Here is a 24,860-nt window from a genome sequence, read left to right on the forward strand (position 1 = left end):
CATGTTCTGACACGTACAGCCATGTTCACGATTTCCCGGCACCCTGAAAGTTGAAAGAATTACATACATTTATTTGACTGCATTTTATTATTTGTTATTTCAAAAGCTCTAATTGTTTTTTTATTTTGTTTTTCTTAGACTGACTTCAAAAACATCCCAAATGTGGAGATTGTTTTCAAGCATTTTGATGCCATAAAACTTACTTTTTATTGTAGGAATCCCAAGTTGCGTCTCGAGTCCATAAATGTATAATAATAATCTACTGTGGGGTAGGGGTGAACATATGTCATTTATCACTATCATTTAAAATTTGAACTTATAATGAGAGCGATAAATTTCAATTAATGATGTTTGAAAACGGGCTGCACGGCAGCGCAGTTGGTAACACTGTTGCCTTGCAGCTAGAAGGTCTTAGGTTTGACTCCGGGCATGGGTCTTTCTGCATGGAGTTTGCATGTTCTCCCCTTGCATGCGTGGGTTCTCTCTGGGGACTCCGGCTTCCTGCCACAGTCCAAAGACATGACTGTTAAAGTTAATTGGTCACTCTCAATCGCACTTGGGTGTTAATGGGTGTGTGCATGGTTGTTTGTCCTGTGTGTGTCGGTGTCACCCTGCAATGGATTGGCGACCTGTCCAGGGTGTACCCCTCCTCCTCCAGTAGTTTCGAGGAGGAGGGTGTACCCCTCCTCTAAACTACTGGAGATGGGCACCAGCTCCCCCGTGACCCTGAATGCAAGAAGTGGATATAGAAAATGGATGGATGTTTGAAAACCCCCAAAACTGTCTGTTATCGGAATTGTTATTTTTACTATTCTCTCCAGTCATTGTTCCATTGGTGCATCAATAAATTCGAAAACATGATTAAATGCAATTCCTGTGTGCATTTTAGTGATAAAGAAATCACACTTCTTTCTGTAATTGATTGGTGTCCTAAAGAAGCCTATTTAAAAATGAGTGTGTTTTCATAGGAGTGTTTGTAGGGCTATGGTTGATTTGACATGCATAGCAAGACAATTAGCAAAAAACCACTCCAAAAAAAGTGTTTTATCATTACTTTTATTGTTATCATAATAAATAGCACAAAATGAAATTTTAAGACCATCGCCCAATCCAACTGTGGTAATGTGGAAAGAACAGGGTAATAATAGGAAACTAAGGTATTGATGAGTTTATTTGTTTAAACCATCATTTAATTCAATTCAAAAATACTTTATTAATCCCGAAGGGAAATTAAATGCTGTTCTATCATATTATGCAGTTCTCCACAAAGAGCTGCTACATGCTAATGTCTGTGGGCAGGAAGGATCTCCTGTAGCGCTCCATCTTACAGCAGATCTGAAGAAGCCTCTGACTGAAACACTCTGTTGCTGAGATAACAGTCTCATGAAGAGGATGCTCAGGGTTCTCCATAATGTTCTTCATTTTATGAAGAATCCTTCTTTGTACAGTGATCTCCAGAGGAGTCCCCAGAACAGAGCCAGCCTTCTTTATTAGTTTGATAAGCTTTTTCAAGTCCCTGATGCTGCTTCCCCAGCAGATGATGGCAGAAGAGATCAGACTCTCCACAACAGACTTATAGAAGATATGCAGCATCTTGCTGCAAACATTGAAGGACCTAAGCTTCCTCAAGAAGTACAGTCTGCTCTGTCCCTTCTTGTAGACGGCTTCACACATGCATCTCCCCTCCTGTCTGTTATCCAGGTGAACACCGAGGTATTTATACTCCTCCATTTCTTCTCCTATGATGGAAATAGTGTTTCACACAGATGCTGACAATTTCATTGGTAATCTTGGTAAAGATGTGTAATAAGTATTAGAATAACTTTTATTATTTTATATGTCAAACTAAAGATTTTAGAGAAATTCTACCTTTTACCTTGAGTTCATTTAACCAGTTGGAGGGAGTCCCATGTTGGATAGTACCTATTTTTACCCAAATCACTATTGGCAACACATTTCTTTGCCAATAGAACATCGTTTTTTTCCAATAACATTTCACAAGGTTGGAACATATGAAGTGAGGTGTATTTGACCAATGCTTTCGAAGTCTATATAGATCATTCCGAGTCTTTGATTCACTCGGTTTAGGATTAGTGATGAGATGGCCAGAAGATATGGTGAACATTCTGTGATGATTTTGACATATGGCTTGGATCATTGTGATAAAGCTGAGTGAACATAAAGGCCACCAGTTGTAAATATGTAATCCCCTGGTATTGGTTAATGAAGCCATACACTCTGACAAGGTTCCTTGAGCCTTGAAAGAGAAACAATCCACAGCTTGACAGGTCCTCTGCCAAACTTAATGGTGGACATGAGGTGTTTTTCCTTATCTTCATTCTTTGTTTTTTTTGCTAAACCCACCTTAAGTTTGTGCTGAAGAAAAGCTCAATTTGAAGCCCAATCAGATCATTCTTTTGTTCCCTTTTCTACATGTGTTTATTACACAATCAACCGAAAGGTCTCAAGGCTTTTGACATAGAATGGGGCATTGCAGTCAACACACTAATACTGTGCCTCCGATCCACCTCTGGAGGATGCTAATATGGGACTGGAATGAGTCTGGCACAGTACAACGCAGCTGTAGCAGCACACGTCTGCTGGTGTGCGGTTTGCACAGAGTGGAGACATCACTTCCTCCTCGAGTGTCTGTCTGATATAAGGACTATAGTTTTTATCAGAATCTGGTGCACAGTTTGGTTGCTTTTAAGTAAATGGAAGATTGCTTAACAGAGCACAGCTCAGTGCATTGTGTGGAGGTTCCTCCTGGTGTAATTCCACATATGTTATGCAGATGAATGCTGTGAGGTGTAGGCTACATCGCCTTGGTTCTGCAAACCCAGCTAGCTGATCTAAATAGTCACTTGGCCAGTGATCTCAGCAATTACCTTGTATGATACGAAAGAACAGTTATTGATGATGTGGGGTTCATAGTTGTGTAAATTGTAGAATTGTGATCTGAAAGCCACAGATGTATTTAAAATCCCAGTAGAGTTTAGCAAGCAATGTTTACATTTGTTATGGTAGGAAAAGGAAAAGGCTTTTTCTGGCATCACTGTCAAAATCAGTTGCTATAATTGCGCCTGAAATGTTACGGAGACTTGAGGACCACAAGATGACACTGTTTGCTGCAGTTCTTTAACAGTGGACTTTAGGGAAAACGGTTACTTTCTTTACCATTGTGATTAATGTACACGGTGACTAGATAAATATGGGTCCTGGACCAGTATACAGACTCTAAAACATGCCATTTCCTGAAATAACAATGCAGTCAGAGCAGTAATTAACCCAAAACTACAAAGAATATACACATTTTATATTTAAGATTAAAAAAATACTTTGTAAATGTGTCCTATCCAGAATTCCTCAAGTAGCATAGTTTTATCTTTGCCTGGTACAAACTCTTTAAAAACAAATCCCCAATTAAGCACCTCTTGCTATCCGATTAATAATCTGTTAATCAAAAAATAGAAAACAGATTAATTGATTAGAAAAATAATCGTTAGGGCTTTCAAGGTACATTCATACATTTAGCAGGGCGCATTTTTTTTAGCACTGCATTTAATAAAGATTTGTTTTAATTATAATATTTTACACATTTCAGCATGATTTCACAAACCTAACAGATCTTTATTATCTCTTAAAATTAGTTTAAGCGGGAAAATAATGAAAAATTATAACACAGTAAGGTATGTTTTAAATAAATTAATGTTGTTTTCGAGTTGTGTGTATTATTAACAGTGAAGTAGCCCTGACCCTAATGTGATTTAATTCAACTTTTGTCTTTTTGGGTGAAATTATTTTCTCGAAAATGATCTACAATACTTTGCAAAAGTTGTAGGCAGGTCTGAAGAAATGCTGTAAACAAAGAATGCTTTCAAAATGGAAGTGTTTATCATTTACTTTCATCAATCAACAAAATGCAGTGAATGAATAAAAGAGAAATCTAAATCAAATCAATATTTGGTGTGACCATCCTTTGCCTTCAAAACAGCATCAATTCTTCTAGGTAGACTTGCACACAGTTTTTGAAGGAACTCGGCTGGAAGGTTGTTCCAAACATCTTGGAGAACCAACCACAGATCTTCTGTGGATGTAGGCTTCCTCACATCCTTCTGTCTCTTCATGTAATCCCAGACACACTGGATGATGTTGAGATCAGGGCTCTGTGGGAGCCCAAACCATCACTTCCAGTAAGTCTTGTTCTTCTTTACGCTGAAGATAGTTCTTAATGACCTTGGCTGTATGTTTGGGTTCACTCACTTAGCAATTTGTGAATTAATAAAATTAAACAATCATCATTTATATTTCTGAAAGCATTCTTTTGTTTGCAGCAGTTTTTCACACCAGCCCAAAACTTTTGCGCAGTGCTGTAAATAGCAGTTAAAATATTTTAAGTAATGTTTTGTTGTTCTGCTACATGATGATGTGCTTATGAGCTTATAATTGGTGTGTTGAAGAGTTAGTTCATTTATGAGGTTGATACCAATTGACAGGAACGGCGAATAAAATGTGTATGGATGATTGTTGGGACAATATAAAGACCTGTCAGCAAGAGGTCGAGTTATCTTATTGAAGCTCATGTTTATTCATTTACCTCTCAAACTCGTGCATGAGCAAAATGTCTGCAACATTAACATTCGCAAATAGTTGTTTTCTGGTGTTTGTGCAAGGGGCAAATTCCACTCACATGAGTCAAATGGGACTGTACCAGTTGGAAACAAATCCATCTTTATTGCCACATAAAACAAAGTAGCATTTAAAGCACAATCTGGGTTAAAGTGTATTAGTAAAATGTTTTCTGTTCCCTGTTAGACATACATTCCTTTCTACTTAAAGGGCAGCATCTAAATGAGCATCATCATCATTTGACCAGGTTTATTCAATCCAGGTTAACAATACCTTATTGATTCCAAGAGGAGTTGGGTTTCTTCCTGTAGTCCACCTGCAGCTCTTTAGTTTTTCCTGTACTTTAGTTGCAGGTGGTTCTGTCCACACCACGCCTCTATATTCAATCTCCTGGTAACCGGTGTTGCAGCCCAAACTAGTCAGAGGACTGATGGCACTGATCTGCTGATGGCAGAATTGTGGGCTGTACCTGAAATCTGAGGTGTAGAGTGTGAACAGAAAGGGCACAGGATCAACCCTTGTGCTGCTCAATATGGTATCTGAGGTGGTATTCTGCAACCTCAGATATTGTGGTTGACTAGTGAGGTAGTCCCCAATCCAGGTGACCAGGTAGTCATTCACATGCATGTCCAGGGCTTGCTGCATCGTGGAGCAGGTCTTATTGTGTTAAACGTACAGGAGAAGTCGAAAAACATGACTCTTATAGTGCTGCCGGCTCTGTCCATGTGCGAGTAGGCTCTGTGCAGTAGGTAGACGATGGCGTCCTTATCTGCAATATGTGTCTGGTATGCAAACTGAAGGGGGTCCAAATGTGGTTCCACCATTAATCGGATGTGCTTTAGGACCAGCCTCTCCAGTGCCTTCGTGGAATGTGATGTCAATGCCACAGGCCTATAGTCGCTGTGTGAGTTTGGGTGGTTGTTCTTGGCAACAAAACCGGGCATGTTGTTTTCCACAGAGCAGGAACAACCAGCCGGCTCAGGTGGTAAGCGTGCCGAAAAACATCACACAGGTGGGCCTCAAATCCTATCAGGAGTTTGGTGCACAAGCTGTCCAGGCCTGCAGACTTGCCTGGACATAGGCAGCTGAGCTACCTCCTCACAGCCTCCTTACTGATGATTGGTTCTCTAACATGTAAGGCAGGGACAATGGTGATAGAGGGAGAGGGGTGCGAAGTGGGCGGGCCTGAGGCTGAGGTCCGTGGTGGGGAGGAGGTGGGTCTAGGTGGTATGATGTCCCCCAAGGAGGATTTGGAGGAGTGGGTGAGGGGTGGGCCTCCATAACATCAACCCTGGTAAAACAGGTTTAACTTGTCTGCCTTTCGTTGGTCTCCTGCCATCACTGCCGTCCTAGACCAGTGATTCTTTTATCCCGTTCCACACCTCCCTGATGTTATTTTGGGCCAGTGTGCTCTCCAGTTTCCTTCTGTCCTGCTCCTTACCCTCCCTGAACCTATCCCTCACATCACCGAAACACACGCCGGCTCCTAATGAGTGCTGCCTGTTCGTTCCTCTTATTAGCAAACGACCGAACACTGATCGTGAATTATAGTTTTTCTGTTGGGTTTGCATGGCTCATTGCTGGCATAATCAATGGCCCTGCTCTGTCATATTTGTCTACTGAGCTGCAATCACTGGCAGCTTGCCACAGTCTCACTTTCATTGTGTAAGCATTGCAATCAGTGAAATAGAGAGAATAGATGCTTAGTCACTATAAAGAACCTCAAAGTTCCTTCACTTGTTATTGGTCAAAAATAACACTAGTAAATACAAAAACAGATGATTTGATTTATTTAAGGAAAAAAACTATTCATACTAACCTGGCCCTATGTGAAGATATAATTGACCCCTTTGTTAAATCAAGAAACATAATTCAACAACATTTTTAGTACCGGTTTAACTAGCAACACCCAGGCTTGATTAATGCCTAACCTGTGGAATCAAAAAATCGCTTAAATAGAACCTGACACCCAGAAAATGCCTGAAAGATCTCAAAATGCAACACATCATGCCTTGATCTAATGAAATTTAAGAACGGATGAGAAATAAGGATGCAAGTTATAGACTTATGAGTTGATATAAAGTTGATTGATCATTGAAAAATTCGTTCATACCATCAGTCAAACATTGTGGTGTTAGGGAGTTGATCTGGCGTTGCTTTTCTTCTTTAGGACCTGGATGACTTGCCATAGTGATGGAACCATGAGTTCTGTTTTGTAGACCATCAGTTCATGACCTTAAGGTCAAGCACACTTGGGTTTTGCCACAACCGGATGATCTGAAGCACGCTAGTAATTCTGCCTTGAAATTGCTCAACAAAATGAAAATGAACGTTCTAGAGTGACCTAGTGTTGTTCAATTATTATTGTTTGGCTATTAGCAACTATTAATAATTATTCGTTATTAACAAAATTACCAATTGAGTTAAAATATATAATTTTACACTAACAAGTCAGGGCACCGCCTGATCAGGAATCATTAGCCAAACAGCTTTCGGTCTTTCAAGCATTGTCCTGTGAATACCAACCTAATATGGCGGTGGTTTCATGGGGCACACACTGGCGTTCGGTTAACTGGGGCCCAACATTAGTCGTAGTTCAGTCTTGAAATCAATTGACATGCTGTGGTTTTGACTTTAAACCATTCATCAACCATTCAGAGTGTATGAATTAAAATATTCTGCAAAGAGTGGGTCAAAATGCCTCCATTGTGATGCAACAGGCGCGTTTCCAGTCATCACAAACATTTAATGGTGTTTTTTGCTGCCAATCGCGGCACAACCACTTATTGGCTTTAGGGGTCAGTAACTTTATCACATAGTCGGGTTGCTTTGAATAGTCCCTTTCCCTTTAAAAAAAATTAAATGCTCATTTGTATTCACTCAGATTATCTTTGATAAGTAAAATGTTGAAACAATGGGTGTGATTTAAAAATACAAAACCAAATCTGTAAGGGACAGTTCTGTTGATCTTTGTTTAGTGTGTATTTGTTTAAGAGGTGCAGCTTAGATTAGTCATCAGTGTTAACCTTGTCAGCAGGGTATTGCTCTAGGTTTGTACATATAAATGCAGACTGAATTAAGGTCTTGGCCAGGGGACTGCTGATGCAAGTCAGAGTGAATCTAAACTACAGAGATGCTCCACTGACGCACGTTGGTGGGATGAGTCATGAAATTCTCAGATCGCAATCATTGTTTGCTGTCACACAGGCATATCTCGTTTGGCCTTGTACACACCAATAGTTGAACACACTCACCCACCCACACTCGCATCCATATTCACAGGAAGCCTGACATAAATGCTTTCTGGCTCCACACAGGCAGCACAATGCCTCTGAGAGAGATGGTATCCAATCTTTGTGTTAGTGTATAGAGGTTTACAGTGAACTGCCTGGAACTGCTTATGTTGCTGGTTCACCTCATCTATTCATTTCAGTTACTGTCTCACCCTATAACAGGCCCCAACATCTGCTACAAAGGCTTCAATGGTGATTTATTTTAAAAAGTACAACAATTAGGATGACACTTATGTTTGTGACCATTTCAAATGACTGGTTTATTGGTCTGCTTTAGTCTTTAGGAGATCTATAGGGTTTGTAGTTAATATCCAACATGAACCTGGCATCCTCTCATCTGCCTGTCAGCAGTTAAGTAAAAAACACGACACATGTCAATGCAGATCTTAGACAGCTTAGTCTGCAATCTCTTCCTCTGTTTCTCTCTTCTGTAATAGACTTTGTGAGTGGTGAAAAACACTGGGTTTGTTAGGGTAAACTCTAGATTTCTTACAACAAAATATTGCGCAGGGCGTAGAATGCTGTTTTGGAAGCCACACACTCAAAAGATGGCTTTATTTATTGTTTTGTTTTTTATGGGTGGCACAAAATGTGGCTGCATGGTTCACTGGGGGTGTCGTTGACAACAAGAAGTATTGGGATTGGAGTTCATTCAGGGAGTCTGATAAATACATTTAAAAAAGCCTTGATTGGGACACCAATAAACTGTTTGGGGGTTTGACAACACTCTTTGATAGGAATTTGGTTGTGAGTAATATGCATGCAAAATGTAGCAAATGGAGAAAGCTAAAATTACGTCCTGTAGTTTTCCCCTTATGAAATGCAAGAGCTTCTGTTTGAGTGACCAGAGAAACACCTGAAAACATGTGCCTACAGTGGGAGCAGTGCTCAGATGGGACACAGGGAGCTGTGTCCATTCCAAGCCTCTGTGGTCAGTTATTTCTAAAAACTGCAGAGTTGTGTGTATTGAGTATGTGTTGACCTGAGAGCTGATGTGTGGTGTTTCAATGATCAAGTTCGTTGTGCCCCAGTGAACTGGAATGTGCTGCTTCAGCGGGGTCACTAGGTCACGGAGTATCCAAAGGGGACTACCATGGTAATTTTGGCGAATGAGGGGGTGTAACAAAGACAATGTCTTTTTGTTGTCTGCATGACAGACAAGTTACTGAAAATAAAATTTGGTCATTCTTTTTTTATTAAAATTTACAGCACCAAGTCTTCTGTGGGTCTGATGTTCTGTAGATTGTTTTACTCCTTGCACATCGCTGTTGTTTTTAGAAATCCTAATGAACAATGTTGAAGTTCCTCTTTAAAGAGGCCTTCTGCGCGTTCGTTTATTCACCATAACCTGGAGGAATTTACACACATTATAATAAATCACACGGAGACAGCTGTATGTTATTCAAAAGTACCTGGACCCAGGGAAGCTCTCGTTATCAGGCCACACACCGAGATGACTTCAGAGCTTCTCACTGGGCACATTGCTTTTATTAAAACACACATGAAAATGGGCAGCGCCCTTGATTACAATATTTTCTCACATGTAGTCACTTATACACTTTTTCCAGCTTTACCATATTTAGACAGTCATTGTTCCAGCACCTGCACTCGTATCTACTGATATAAGCAGGGAGTAAGTCAGTCTCTACTTTTGACACACTCCTTCAGCTCTCAGTATTTTCTGCTTCATCAAACTCAAGGCCAAGTTTGTGCAATAACAATTCAGCACGCCACAATGTCTTATACTAACACAGGTTATACATTTTATTTCCCACACTGGTTATGAACATAATAATAATGATGCACACACATAATATATCTCCACAATTTCCCCCTTTTGAAGTCTCCTAAGACTTCACCACTAATTGGAGATACTGCATAAAAGATTTGAACAGTCATTACAACCTGTGGAGCAGAAGGAAATGTTTGCCATCATGCTTTTTGACCCTGCCTCCAATGCCATGCCATGTGCCCAGGGACTATTGCCTGTCCGGCCTTTGTAGTCCCAATGATGCTTACAACCTTCTAAGTCTTGACAGAGAGTATTGACCCCTCTAACTGGAGGGTGTCTATCCGTGCTTTATTCCATAGTCTGTCCAAATATGCCAAAATAATATTCTACCATCCTTCTGCTCCCTAGACAGTAATACATATCAGACGCCCTGTAACTTACTCTTACGGGTTAATCTTCATCCTCCTCCTCGTTAGCATCCACCGCAAGCAAAGGCATCATATGGGAAGGAGGAGGTGCGGTTTTCCCTTCAATGGTTGTAGTAATAAAGCGAACAATCAAAGATCTTATACATGGTACACAGCAACATCCACAGGTAACCATAATAGCTACAAAAACAGCAATGGGAATAAACAAGGACATAAACAACCCTTTCCAGTGTCCAAACATGCCCGTCATCCAGTCTTCTAACGGATTGTCTATTCCTGAGTGCTCATGCATGGTTGCGGAAAGTGTTTTTAACCCTTCTAAAGCTTTTGAGACGGAACCATCAGGTGCAGTGTTGTTGGGAATAAAAGTGCAACACATATCCCCGGTCTACGTTTTTATTTGGGGTAACCGGAAAAAAGGCTGCAATTATTGGGATATTTTCAAAACCTGCTGAGATTTGATCCGCGATTTTATATTCATTTGGCACTCCCCGAGGTACTCCTATGGCATCAATGTAAGTGGGGGAGCCTTGACTTAGGTCAAAGGTTCCTGCGCTCCTTTTCATGACGTGCCTTCTTCTTCTACGTGTTAACGCCCTGGTCTTATCATGAGTGGTCGTAGCAGATGTCAGATTAGGTCTTATCAGGACCAGTGGTGCCTGTAGCCTAACCATGGCACACAATCCTACAGTCTCTTGTGGGATATTAGTGAGCAGAATCAGAATTAGAAAAGCTTTATTGCCAAGTACGTTTTTGGACATACAAGGAATTTGTTTTGGCAGTCTATGGTCTCCGCAATAATAGTAGAGTCCTGATCTTGCCCAACGTCCAATGCCCGCGCCTGAAGCGGTCCTATTACACCAATCTGAGGGGATCTGTCCCACATTGATTTTAGGGTTCTGAGCAGTAAAATTAAAACAAGTATAAGTACCATTCCCTTTTTGAGGGGTAAATGGTCCTGTTTTGGTGTTATTGGGAATGGAAGGAAAAATGCTGGCTAGTGTGGCGCAGTTAGCTGGTGTGGCCTCCTTGGTTAGTTGTATCCTACAATTATAACCCCACGTGTCCTCTGGATAAAGAGGGGCGGGATCTGTGGTAAGATGTGGTCGGGCCGAGGCACAGGCCACACACTCAGCTCTACTTTGTTCTTTTGCTGTTTGTGTTATCCACTGAAGCCAAAGGTTATCTTCGGTATATCCTGTGGCCATTTGAATTACCTCTATAGGTTTCAATGTGGAGTAATCAAGTTCCATCACCTGGGGTTTATTTTGGCCTGACTGTCGGTGGGACGGTAATTGTGTTGTCCTGGTGCACAGACAGTGTTCGAAAATTAATTTTTATTGGTCCCCATGTGTCTGTTCCTGACTGCCATACTGCAAGAGTAAAATACTGTACAGAGGGTCGAGTGCAGTTAACGTTCATGGAGAGCATAAGGGGGTTACGTCCGTTGGTAATGGCTCCACCTGGCGTGCCGCGCTGGATGCTGATAATTGTAAAATTACCGGGTACTGCCTTTTTATCAGGAGTCCATCCAGGGCCGTCCAACTAGTCACCCCGCTCCAAGAGCCACATGGTAAGGGTATGGGCCAGGAGTTCCCCCATTGTTTACAGTGCTTAGACCATCTTTCGTCCGTGCATAAATAAAGGGCATAACCTTCCCACCCGGTTCTGCCATTCCCGTAATTCACTACCAGACAGAGGTCAAAAGAAAAGGTGGTGGTGGCCCCACAAACATAATTGAGCTCTATCCCCTCATATTTAGCCAGGCACCAGTCCACCTTTCCCTTATTGGTTGCACGTTTGAACATTTGCTCAGTTTGGCGGCTGTCAGAGCATGTCTGGAACGGAAGTTCACAATACAAACCTAGAATCAATGTGACAATGAAAAATGCTAAAACACCTATACCTCCCGTGACCCAACCCTTTAGGGGCCTGGGTCCTAACTTTTGATCTCCCATTATTTTCAAAGGTACCTGTAAAGGAAGATAAGGATTAACAATATGGTGAAACACAAAAGACCTTTTTTTTTTTTTTTTTTTTTAAGTTCAGAGTGTTCAGTTCAGTTCTTCGGTGGGAGAACAGCTACGACCACCAGTGAAAGAGAGGAAATCTTAATCACATCCGCCTCTTCTGTGTGATGTCTTGGTCTTCACTCACAGGTGTAGACTGACCTGGAGCTAAGTGGTCTCACCCGGGGATTATTCTGCCCCTATTGGTGGGACCACTGATCTGACGGTGCACCTAAGGTGTAGACTAACCTTTAGGTGTAAATGAACGCTTTCTCACCCTAGGGGATTATTCTGCCCCTTGAATTGGGCGAGAAAGATCTTCTGGTGTGCTGGTGTTGTCCCTCAGGTTCTGCTGGACCTCTGGCAGCGATCACTGTGGTGCCTCTGCTGCTGCACGCTGGCTCCAATGATACCACGTGTCTCCTTTGCCCTTGACCCTCACCGCATGTGAGGTTCTCTCTGTGACCTGGAATGGACCTGTCCACCTGGGCTCTGACCACTTCCGTTTGATGACTTTCAGAAGGATCCACTCCGCGTCTGAGGTGGTGGCTTGAACCTCTGATGGTTGGCCACCTGTTTTGAGAATGCTGCAACCAAGCTGTGGAGAGATCTATAGTAATCACGGTGAGGCATAGATTGTTCACATTCAGTCAAAAAAGGTAACCTGGTTTTTGGGCCTGGAAAAGGTCTTCCAGTCTGCAGTTCATGGGGCGTCAACCCATATCTCTGGCTCACTGAGCTTCTTACTGACATCAAAGCTAAAGGTAATGCTGTGACCCAATTCATTTTGGTCTGTGCACAGATTTTAGCCAATTTGGTTTTGATTGTCTGGTTCATCCTTTCCACCTTCCCTTGAGATTGGGGGTGGTACACTGTTCCAAAGGAATGTCTCAGTCCCAGGAACTTTTCAACCTCTCTAAGTTCTTCATTTTTGAAGTGTGGGCCGTTATCTGACCTGATTTTCGCAGGAAAACCGTGCCTAGGGATGTAGTGATTAATCAGACACTTCACCACTGTTTTGCTGTCTTCCTTTTTTGCTGGTGAACGCATCCACACACACCAAAAGATATCTGAACCCATTCACTCTCTCAGTCATGTCTGTGTAGTCTATGATGATTTTCTTACCTGCTACCGGGTCCACAGGGAACTTACCTGGTGCAGGCTTCAAAGTGGGTCTCACATTGAATTGTTGGCAGGTGCTACACGAGCTTATCCAATGACCTACCGTCTGTTTCAGGTATGGATGCCACCAGTGCTCAAGACTCTTCATCATTTGTGCAGTTCCTGCATGTCCCGGTCCATGTGCTTCTTCCAGCGCTGTTGTGGTCAACCCTGGGGGTAGGATGGGATGTCCGTCTGGACTTCTCCATAGTTCATCCTGGTCTTTTCTTCCCCCTCTTGCCTTCCAGACTGATTTCTCTTCCGGTGAGGCCCCCTTTTGCAGTCTACTCACCTCCTCCAGAGTCGGTTCTGGTGTCCATTCAACTTCAGAGTTCATCTAGATGTGTATGGGCAGATATCCAGCTTTGGTTTTGGCTGCTTGGTCTGCAGCTTGATTTCCTTGAGCAACCCTAGTGTAGCTGTTATCATGTCCTTTGCATTTTATGACCGCTCCTTCTTGGGGAAGTAGTAGGGCCTCAGCTAATCTTCTCATTTCTGGCTCATGTTTAATGGGTTTCTGTCCTGCTGTTCTAAACCCTGTTCTCATCCACTGCTTCAGTTCCACGTGCGCTGCTCCCGTGACATAAGCTGAGTCTGTGTAGATGTTCACTTTTTGTCCTTCCCCTAGTTCTAGGGCTGCTATTACTGCTAGCACCTCTGCTCTCTGTGCTGATTGGGTGTCTGTCAGCCCTTCTGCCTTAAGAGTCACAAAGTTCGTTCCTGTGTCTTCCACCACCGCATAGGCTGCTTTCAGACCCTCTGTGTCATGTCTAAAACAACAGCCATCTGTGTACAGGTTTCTTGGTTCTCCTTGTAGGTCTGGTCTGATTTTCTCACTTACCTCAACTTTTTCAGCGCATACATGGGGCTCTCCTTCTGTCATTCTGTCTGCCATGTTGATCCCTTCATGGCTGTAGATGATCCAGCACCTTACTCAATCTCTGCTGTCTCAATGGTGAGAGTGTGAAAGTTTTGGAATTGACAAATGCCACTACTCCATGTGATGTTAGAATATGTAGTGGATGTCCCATCACCACATGGGCTGTTTTTTGAATTATGTTTGCCAACCCTGCTGCATGTCTGGTACATTCATGGTGTCTTTGTTCCATGTTGTCAAGCATCACGCTAATATACATTAGCACTGTTCTTACTCCCCCTTTTTTCTGGAACAGCACTCCGTTCGCGGTGTGTGCTGTTACAGAAACATCCAAATGAAAGGGCAATGTGTAGTCTGGATGTGCCAAGTGAGCAGCTTGGGAAAGGCTGGTTTTAAGAGCAATAAATGCTTCCTCTGCTTCTGTTGTCCATTCTAGAGGCGCTGTCAAATGGCGCATGCCCTGTTTCTTCACTAAGTCGCGGAGTGGGGCAGTCAGGTCAGTGTATCCTGGAATAAATGACCTGCTGTATCCGGTGAGTCCCAAGAAGGAAAGCATGTCCTTCACCCGCACCGGTTTTGGATGAGAAAGGACAGCAGATTGATGTGAAGGGGACATTCCTGTCCCGGGCTGAGAGATCACCCTGCCTAAGAAATCCAACTGTTTCCGGCAAATTTGTAGTTTGGCTTTGCTGACCTTGTACCCAGCTTTTACTAGGTGTGAGAGCACCACATCCGTGGCCTCCAAGCATTCAGAAACAGTTGGTGTAGCCAAAAGAATGTCATCCACATATTGAATCAATGTGGTGTTCGGTGGGAGGGGACAGTCATTTCTTAAGGACCTGATTAAATATTCCTGGTGACAGAGCAAAACCCTGCGGCAAACGAGTGTAGCGGTACCTGTTCGACTTATATGTGAATGCAAAAATATCTATGCACTCCTCAGCTAGAGGCAGGCAGAAGAAAGCGTTGGCAAGGTCGATGCAGGTGAACCATGCATGTTCAGGGTTTAGATTGGTAAGAGCAACATAAGGATTGGGCACTGGAACTGTAGGAGTGGAAAGTGCTGCATTTACAGCTCTCAAGTCGTGGGCCATTCTCCATTTCCCATTGCCCTTCTTTTCTACTGGTAAGATGGGTGTGTTCCAAGAAGAGCCGTCAGCTGGTTCCAGCACCCAAGCGTTCCACAGGCCTTCTATGGTGTCAGAAATTCCACTTTCGGCTGCTAGTTTGTGAGGGTACTGGGATTTCCAAATGGGTCGGTCAGTGCTAAGCTGGAAAGTGATGGGAGAGCACTGAATGAGTCCCACGTCCGTGGGGCCCTCTGCCCAAAGTGAAGATGGCATGCTCTGAACTACAGCTGCAGCCATTGGATGATCTGTTTTTTCTCTCCCATGATGTCTTTCAAGTTGCACATGTTCCAAGGTGCCAACGTTTGTGGACATGTTAGTAATGCGGTAGGTGTTACATGAGGGGGAATAAGATAGATTGGGTGTGGATGAAGAATTCCAGTCAGTGAGAGCTAGGGAGCGTTTTAACACTCCTCCCAGTTCGCGGGCTTCATGAGCAGGGAAACCAGCAGAGCAGGTCACAGACAAGGAGCTACAGCAGCCAATACAGGGTGAAAGACACTTGCATTGTTGGGGACAAACCAAATTGTTTGGATCAAAAAAATAATGTTCACAGCCAATAATATGCTTTTCCAAGATGTGGGCCTGAAAACGGACTGTGATATTTAATAACTGGCGAAACATGGTCCAGCTGACTTAAAACCATGCAGTAAATTAATGGGTATCTGGATTTAGTTTTAGTTGGGGCCTATAATACTGATTACTTGAAAATACCATCCCTTGTTTTTAATGTTAAAGCAGATAAATCTTTTCATTCTGTAAATAGACTGCTACTGCAGAGCCTCCACACTAACGAGGCCTTCAGAGCGAGTTTTCTCCACAGCAGGGGATACAGTCAGTGTGGCGCGGGCTCGGCTCATGCCTGATAAAGCGGACATGTTGGTTTTCTTAAAAAAAAAAAAAAAAAAAAAAACTGCACAAGGAACAGACAAACAATAAATGTAGTTCACAGCAAAGATGTTTGCTTAACTGTCAATTTGTAAAATACTATACCATTTATTTATTTTTACTCCATCCTCTTTTGCTCCTTTGTTTTAAACTAATTTGCCCTCCATGGACCCCATCACACAATTTTTCCAGAGTGGAAATGACAGAAGTAGGAATATGTGGCGCTGGGTTTTAATTTGTGCATTATTAAGAAAGATCGCGGCGTAGTTAGTTGGGGGTTTTATGTTGTAGAAATTTGTGAAACAACTGAAATGTTACAATACTCCATCCTCAGCTGGATGTTGTTTTTATATATTCGTTAAAGTTCTATATTGAAAAATAAATATGTTTAATTGAAAAATGTTGAGATTTAAATCGTATACACATTAACATTTATTACCACACAAACACCCACACAAGTACCAAAAACTGGCGCCGTTGAGGACGGTAGAAATGTGAAAGGTACCCATGCCTGGTTGCAAGGTAATCTTCTTCCACAGTCTTAAGTCATTGGTATCGTTTACCGGGTTTCCTTCCAAGATTACCCTGTATTTAGCTCCTTCCATCTTCTCATCACTTCTGACCAGCTTCTCTTTTCTTGTTGCATGAAATCATGCCCTCAGCATGATGCTGCCACCGCCATGTTTATGTACCTGAGGGGACGCATCTGAAATAATCCCATGTTTATGTCTGGATCTCCAGTTAACCCTACCGACAGATCAAGGAAGTATGTCAGACTGAAGGCTGTACATGAATGGATACAACAATATTATGTAAATACTCCTACTACACATGTTTGCTGTATCTCCCTACATGGCCAGTTGCAAACAGTACTTCTTATGTCTTTCTTCTTGCAACTGTACCATGATAGTCTCATTTGGGGAATGCAGGACCAGTAGTTTTGCTGTTGACAGATTAAAAAGTAGATTTTAATCCGATGTTTTAAATTCTGTCCAATGACAGCTGGTTTTGGGAGACACTGAGACTGTTGTTCAGTGAGGCAGTAATGATAAATGAAACATGTTGTCCAGAGAGGATGCAATTGCATTAACTCATTGTTTATTGAGTTTAGTCCGATCAGACGGCAGAATCACTCTGCCCTCTGTTCCAGTAAAGTGTGTTCAGATAACCGAGAAAAAGCGAGGCAAAATAAATTACGTGGATGGAAAATGGTTGTCTAGATTTTGTCAATTAAAAAACTTAGTTCAACCCGCGTGTGGTTTTAACCTCTTTTAAATAAGTTATGATTGAATACGTATTATAATCACATGTGTTTCTGTGTTAAGGTTTGGGTTCCTTGCTAGCACCTAACACGTACCACTTTTTAACACATTCTCACTACCTGACCTTCTAAAAAAGTGTTTATGCTGTGATAAAGAACATGGGTCACCAGATAACTTACTAGCCTAGAGAGCCTAGATCCATGAAACTTAGAAAGTTACCTGGTATTTATTGCAGTCTAAGCAGATATTTATGCCATCAAAATTGCGTGCTGTCTGCTGTGCCATAATGATAAATTTGCACTTTGTAAAAGTGATATGACCACTGCTTGTTGTTCAGTGGAAGGCCTTCTGTATGATGTAAAACCGACAGGGATTTTATGGAAAACTGCTTAACAGGAGACGAGAGATAATTCTGTGTTTGCAGACTTTGTAACAAAACCAGCTAAACAGTCAGCAGTGAGAGGAAAAAAAACAAAGATTCCTTTGTGATTTATTGTGGGTTTATGAATGTGATCCCATGTGATTCCAGCTAAAATAACTTCTCTTTTGGACACAGACTTTAGCTACACTGGGATCTTAGAATTGTTTTTAATTCAATTTGTTCGACCCGTCCAGCAGTTGTTTCTTCACTGTTATCAGCTATAGAAATATAGAACATATCTGCTCCAGAAACTCCAATTAGCTGATCCTGGATCAGAAGGCTCAGTGCTCCTGTAGGCGTGGTAATTATAGGCATTTATTCAGGTTGTCTAATGGCCAGAAAAATACAGCGATAATAAATGGCAGGCATAAATAGAGCTTTTCTTTGTGCTCTTCTCTAATTGGTTGATATATAATCGGCGAGGTTTTAATGGGTGATGATGTAAGTCCAGGAGTTGAATAAAAGGGCTGGTCTCCTTCTCTTTCAGGCCACAACAGCATTTGAGTGTTCTCAAATGGTTTGTCGCCATGGTAACGAGGGTTGCGACCCTACCACCAGCTGGGCGCAGCTTTAGCTTTTAGAGTTTGTTTGTCAGGGGCAGAGAGATGCTTTGCTCCAGGAAGTGTACTGAAGAAGATAATTCTTACCTGGAAACTAGACTAACTTGTGTTTAACAGCTCCTCCGTTCAGGATGATATCTTCTTTAGATTTTTGGTATCTGTGTAGCTCCTCTAAAGTCATTATCTTGTCCTCCTCCCTGCAGCTTTACTGTGCTAACTTTAGAGTGCTGCTCCGTGACCCTCCTGACCTTTTGAAATCAACTCTTCCAACATGTCTTCTGAAGCCACCCCCATCCAAGAGTCTCGGCCTGTGACCTCTCCACTGTCCACTCCAAAATCCCCAAGTTCTCCGGGTAAACAAATGCTGTTTAACTGTTCTGCAAAACTGTTCAGGAAACGCATATGACTGTATGAAATTCATATAATATAGATACCAGCTGAAAATCATCCTTTGTATGTGACTCTGTCTGGCCTAGCGAACATGAATGCAAGCAAAAAGAAGATTTTTTGTCTTTTACATCTCCCTTCCCATCCTCGAAATACTAATTTGAATATTTCAGTAATATTTCGCTTCAGTGAAGTAGAAGGAAAATGATACATAGTTTTAAATAGATTTTACAAAAAACAAAAATCTGATAAGTGTGGTGTGCAACTTTTCAAGCCCTCCTGCCATTGTAAAACATCCATTTAACCTAAATTGTTCCAGCGATTCTCTGGCCGTATATATTTTTTTATGTTTCTTGCTGGAAGGTTAGTCCCCCGCTCTATTCTCAAGACTTCTGCCGCCTCAAATAGGTTCTCTTCCAGGATCTCCCTGTTTTAACTCCATCCATCTTCCCATTATTCTGACCAGCTTCCCTGTTAAAGAAAAGTATCCCTCAGCATGATGCTCCCACCACCACATTTTCCCATTTGGATGGTGTGTACAGGGTGATATGCAGTGTTAGTTTTCTGCCACATAGTGTATGTATGCTGCGTCTCCTACATGTCTTTAGGCAAGAGTAGAAATGGGACTTCTTATGACTTTCCATCGACCATCGAGTTTTGTTGCTACTATTCCATAAAGATTAGATTTGAGGAGTTTGCAAAAAATAGTTGTTCCGACGGCAGATTTACCCACCTGAGCTGTGGATCTCTCCAGCTCTTCCAGAGTTGCCACTGGCCTCTTGGCTGCTTCAATTATTAATCTATCTGTTTCCCTGCCTGTAAGTTTAGGTGCTTGGCCAACATGCAGGTTGACTGGCCAACCTTTTTCAATCTTCTCCAGAGCTATTTTGTTTGGTCTTCATGATGCTGTTTGTTCACTCGTGTTCTCTGAGAGAACATAACATCTGATTTAAACCGAGATAGACTTACTGACAGCTAGAAATCTTGCTCCGAAATCATCCCAAGCTGCATGAAAATCAGTTTTTTTTATATACCAGTTATCTTGTTGCAAACCTCTACGTAGAACAAACTATTCTTAACCAAGACAGTCATGCTAGCATGTTACATAGACATGTCCTTGGTCACTTCAATGTGTTACTTGTCTAGAATGATTGATAGATGACCCGGCACATGACGAAGCTCACTGCAGTGGGACATTTGCCATGATGTGACACCTGTTGTCCATTTTCAGAGTCTCTGCATCTTCCAACCAATAAGCTTAGAGAGCAGTCACCTTCCCCAATGAGAGACTTCCTCATCCCCAGCCCTCTGCCTACACGCAGGAACAGGACCTGCTCAGCGTAAGACACACACACACACACACACACACACACACACACACACCCTCCCTGGGAGGACGTTTACCCCTTTGGCCCTTTTTACTTTTTTAGATTCTCTTCATTGGTTAAAAAATTTGAGCCCACATACTTTAGTTGGGAGCTGCATGGTGACGCAGTTGGTAGCACTGTTGTCCTGCTGTAAGGTCCTGGGTTTGAATCCTGGCCGGAGGACTGTCTGCATGGAGTTTGCATGTTCTCCCTGTGCATGCTTGGATTCTCTCTGGGTACTCCAGCTTCCTCTCACAGTTCCAGGACATGGCTGTTTGTGTAATTGTCTCTCTAAATTTCCCTTCCCTGGTTGCTTGTCCTGTGTCTCTGTTGCCGTATGGTGGACTGACTGACTGACCTGTCCAGGGTGTACCCTGCCCAAAGGCTGCTGGAGATGGGCACCGGCTCCTCCATGACCCTGGAAGGACACGTAGATTTAGACAATGGATGGCTGAAGGGATAGATACTTTAGTTCAAGGGAGCTGTTGGAGTATTCACTTAGTTAAAGATCTTCTAATTTGCAGCTCAATGGTCCTTTAACGGTCTTTCATGTTCAGGTGGTCATTTAAAAAGTCACCACATGTTATATATTACTTTTCCTTATCTCAGTGGAGTTGAAGTTTAAGGTTGTATTCACACTGGGAAAGTCCTTTGATCCCTTTGTTTGGTCTGGACCAAAAGCAGACTTTATTTTTTCCTTTCGGTGCGGTATGCTTTCACATTATACTTTTTGCAGGTAAACAATAACTTGTAAATAAAGCCACACGTGTGACACTGAATGGGTGTGTTCAACCAGGTGGTCAACAGACCAGGAGAAGCACTGGGGGCTGTACTCTCACCATTCCTTTTCACTCAGTACACCAGAGTGATCACTTCCAATACAAGACAGACTCCTGTGATCTGCAGAAATACTCAGATGACATGGCAGTTGTGAGGTATATCAGAGATGGACCAGAAGCTGAGTACTGTTTGACCTCTTTGTTGTATGGTGAGGAAACGATAATCTCATCTTGAATGTTTGCAAGACAAAGGAGACGATTGCACATTTCAGGAGATACAGGAGTACAGGTCCTTCTCAAAATATTAGCATATTGTGATAAAGTTCATTATTTTCCATAATGTTATGATGAAAATTTAACATTCATATATTTTAGATTCATTGCACACTAACTGAAATATTTCAGGTCTTTTATTGTCTTAATACGGATGATTGTGGCATACAGCTCATGAAAACCCAAAATTCCTATCTCACAAAATTAGCATATCATTAAAAGGGTCTCTAAACGAGCTATGAACCTAATCATCTGAATCAACGAGTTAACTCTAAACACCTGCAAAAGATTCCTGAGGCTTTTAAAACTCCCAGCCTGGTTCATCACTCAAAACCCCAATCATGGGTAAGACTGCCGACCTGACTGCTGTCCAGAAGGCCACTATTGACACCCTCAAGCAAGAGGGTAAGACACAGAAAGAAATTTCTGAACGAATAGGCTGTTCCCAGAGTGCTGTATCAAGGCACCTCAGTGGGAAGTCTGTGGGAAGGAAAAAGTGTGGCAGAAAACGCTGCACAACGAGAAGAGGTGACCGGACCCTGAGGAAGATTGTGGAGAAGGGCCGATTCCAGACCTTGGGGGACCTGCGGAAGCAGTGGACTGAGTCTGGAGTAGAAAAATCCAGAGCCACCGTGCACAGGCGTGTGCAGGAAATGGGCTACAGGTGCCGCATTCCCCAGGTCAAGCCACTTTTGAACCAGAAACAGCGGCAGAAGCGCCTGACCTGGGCTACAGAGAAGCAGCACTGGACTGTTGCTCAGTGGTCCAAAGTACCTTTTTCAGATGAAAGCAAATTCTGCATGTCATTCGGAAATCAAGGTGCCAGAGTCTGGAGAAAGACTGGGGAGAAGGAAATGCCAGAAGTCCAGTGTCAAGTACCCACAGTCAGTGATGGTCTGGGGTGCCGTGTCAGCTGCTGGTGTTGGTCCACTGTGTTTTATCAAGGGCAGGGTCAATGCAGCTAGCTATCAGGAGATTTTGGAGCACTTCATGCTTCCATCTGCTGAAAAGCTTTATGGAGATGAAGATTTCATTTTCCAGCACGACCTGGCACCTGCTCACAGTGCCAAAACCACTGGTAAATGGTTTACTGACCATGGTATCACTGTGCTCAATTGGCCTGCCAACTCTCCTGACCTGAACCCCATAGAGAATCTGTGGGATATTGTGAAGAGAACGTTGAGAGACTCAAGACCCAACACTCTGGATGAGCTAAAGGCCGCTATTGAAGCATCCTGGGCCTCCATAAGACCTCAGCAGTGTCACAGGCTGATTGCCTCCATGCCACGCCGCATTGAAGCAGTCATTTCTGCCAAAGGATTCCCGATCAAGTATTGAGTGCATAACTGTACATGATTATTTGAAGGTTGACGTTTTTTGTATTAAAAACACTTTTTTTTTATTGGTCGGATGAAATATGCTAATTTTGTGAGATAGGAATTTTGGGTTTTCATGAGCTGTATGCCAAAATCATCCGTATTAAGACAATAAAATACCTGAAATATTTCAGTTAGTGTGCAATGAATCTAAAATATATGAATGTTAAATTTTCATCATGACATTATGGAAAATAATGAACTTTATCACAATATGCTAATATTTTGAGAAGGACCTGTATGTCAAACACCATTTTCATCATGGGAGAAGACCTGGAGGTGGTGGAGGAGTATACATTTCTCAGTGTTCATCTAGACAGCTGATTGAATTGTAGACCTAACACTGAAGCTGTAAACAGAAGGAACTGTAGGTCCTTGAGAGGCTTCTTCGGATCTGCCATAATACAGACCGCTACAGAAGAGCCTTCCAGCCTGTGCCATCAGCATCTATAATGTCTCTTTGAGGAAACTTGGTTCAAGATGCTAATACATCTCATTTTCCCTTTGGAATTACTTAAATATTTTTGGGTTGAATATCCTGACAACAAAGACAAAAGGAGGTATATTCCTACTATACATTTGTAGATTTCCGCTATTTGAATGAGAAGCAGGGTTGCACTGTGGCGCAGTTGGTAGCACTGTTGCCTTGCAGCAAAAAGGTCCTGGGTTCGATTCCAGGCCGGGGGTCTTTCTGCATGGAGTTTGCATGTTCTCCCCGTGCATGCGTGGGGTTCTCACCGGGTACTCCGGCTTCCTCCCACAGTCCAAAGACATGCCTGTCAGATTAATTGGTTACTCTAAATTTCCCTTAGGTGTATGAATGAGTGTGTGCATGGTTGTTTGTGTGTTGCCCTGCGATGGACTGGCGACCTGTCCAGGGTGTACCCTGCCTCTCGCCCATAGACTGCTGGAGATAGGCACCAGCTCCCCCGCGACCCACTATGGAATAAGCGGTAGAAAATGACTGACTGACTGAATGGGAAGCAAATTTATGGATGTTTATGGAAGGACTTGATCATAAAACAATTCTAGTTTACATGCAGTCATCATAGATGTGAACACCCTTTTAATTGTTGATTTAATTATACATTTTTAAATACAAATGGGGTTTAAAAGTTTGACTTAATAGTGAAATTTCTGTAATTACCAAAGACACCCTTAAATATGTACATATACCTCCCTAACACTTAAATGTCCCTTAGCTAGTTGCCCCTCAAACACAGTATCTGAAATTTGACCAGAATTGGCAGAGTTCATTAATAGGGTGCAGTTCATGGCTTTGGGAAGATCATTCCAGAAGCCTATTGTCAGTTTTCATGTGTGTTTGGGATCATTATCTTCCTGAAACACCCAGTTTTTTCCATGTTTTGACTGGTAAGTTGTTGATTTGAGATGCAGTTGAAGAGTTATTTCACCCACTTGCGCAGAGTATCAACCCCACAGCATGTTGCTGCCAGCGTCTTGTTGCACCAAATTTGAACAAATCAACAGTTGTTGTCAGAAACCTTCGACTCCACATCTTCTGGGCTTCAAACCAGCAGAGCAAATTCCTAATAGGAGGTTAACAGACACCCTATCCATATACAGAATGTGAACACCATTTGTTTCATATTGATCCCTCCCTCTTTTTCACCTATGTTCTCCAGGTCTGCCCGAGCATCTGAGGGTCCTGTGTTTTCTGGTGTGTGTAAATCTTTTTCCCGCTCCAAAGGTCATGGGTTCATTACACCCTCAGACGGAGGCAGCGACATCTTTGTCCACATCTCAGAGTAAGTGTGTGTGTGTCCTCTGGTGTTAGGTCAAAGTGTAGACGTGTGTCTGCGTGGACACAGGCAGTGGTTCAGCCTGTTCCTGTGGGGAAAAAACCTCAGGATGTGTTTGTTTTTCTGCTTTCTCACCTATGATGAGGTGAAGTGAGAGGGCTGCTTTGGTTTTAATCACCATCATCGAGCTCTGCCAGGCCTCAGTGTGGGAGGAGAGGGAACCTCACACAATAAGGAGTGTGTAGGAGGACAGCAGAATATGGAATGACCTTCACCATAAAGCCTTTGTTTTCAGCCAGTGTCAGAAGAGCATACATGCTAACTCACTGACACACCGCCACAGATGGGGGAAAAAATAAGTATATTAAGACAAAATGTAATGAAACGATTGACCAAATCTGCCTGTTTTATTTGGAATTGATTTACCTTCAGTAGAGTAAATGAACCGGGGTGTTAGATGTCACATTTTGATGTAGAAAGGTTGAATTAAACAGACTGAAAAAGGCCCATCTGAGCCTTTTTTAATAG

The 24,860-nt window shown here is 42.5% G+C and overlaps 1 protein-coding gene across 3 annotated transcripts in view; it reads left to right on the top strand.

The window, feature by feature from the left end:
• LOC124864032 (calcium-regulated heat-stable protein 1-like) overlaps nucleotides 1–24,860 on the top strand; it is a 28,455-nt gene that overhangs the window by 1,075 nt on the left and 2,520 nt on the right. For all 3 annotated transcript variants that reach the window (XM_047358637.1, XM_047358636.1, XM_047358638.1), the window contains exons 2-4: nucleotides 18,591–18,740; nucleotides 20,006–20,114; nucleotides 24,216–24,338. In XM_047358637.1, coding sequence (XP_047214593.1) covers nucleotides 18,659–18,740; nucleotides 20,006–20,114; nucleotides 24,216–24,338 — 314 coding nt within the window. In that variant the 5' untranslated portion in view covers nucleotides 18,591–18,658. The remainder of the gene's footprint in view (nucleotides 1–18,590; nucleotides 18,741–20,005; nucleotides 20,115–24,215; nucleotides 24,339–24,860) is intronic.

This window comes from Girardinichthys multiradiatus, chromosome Y (genome assembly GCF_021462225.1).
Source record: "Girardinichthys multiradiatus isolate DD_20200921_A chromosome Y, DD_fGirMul_XY1, whole genome shotgun sequence".
In the NCBI taxonomy this organism is placed as follows: domain Eukaryota; kingdom Metazoa; phylum Chordata; class Actinopteri; order Cyprinodontiformes; family Goodeidae; genus Girardinichthys; species Girardinichthys multiradiatus.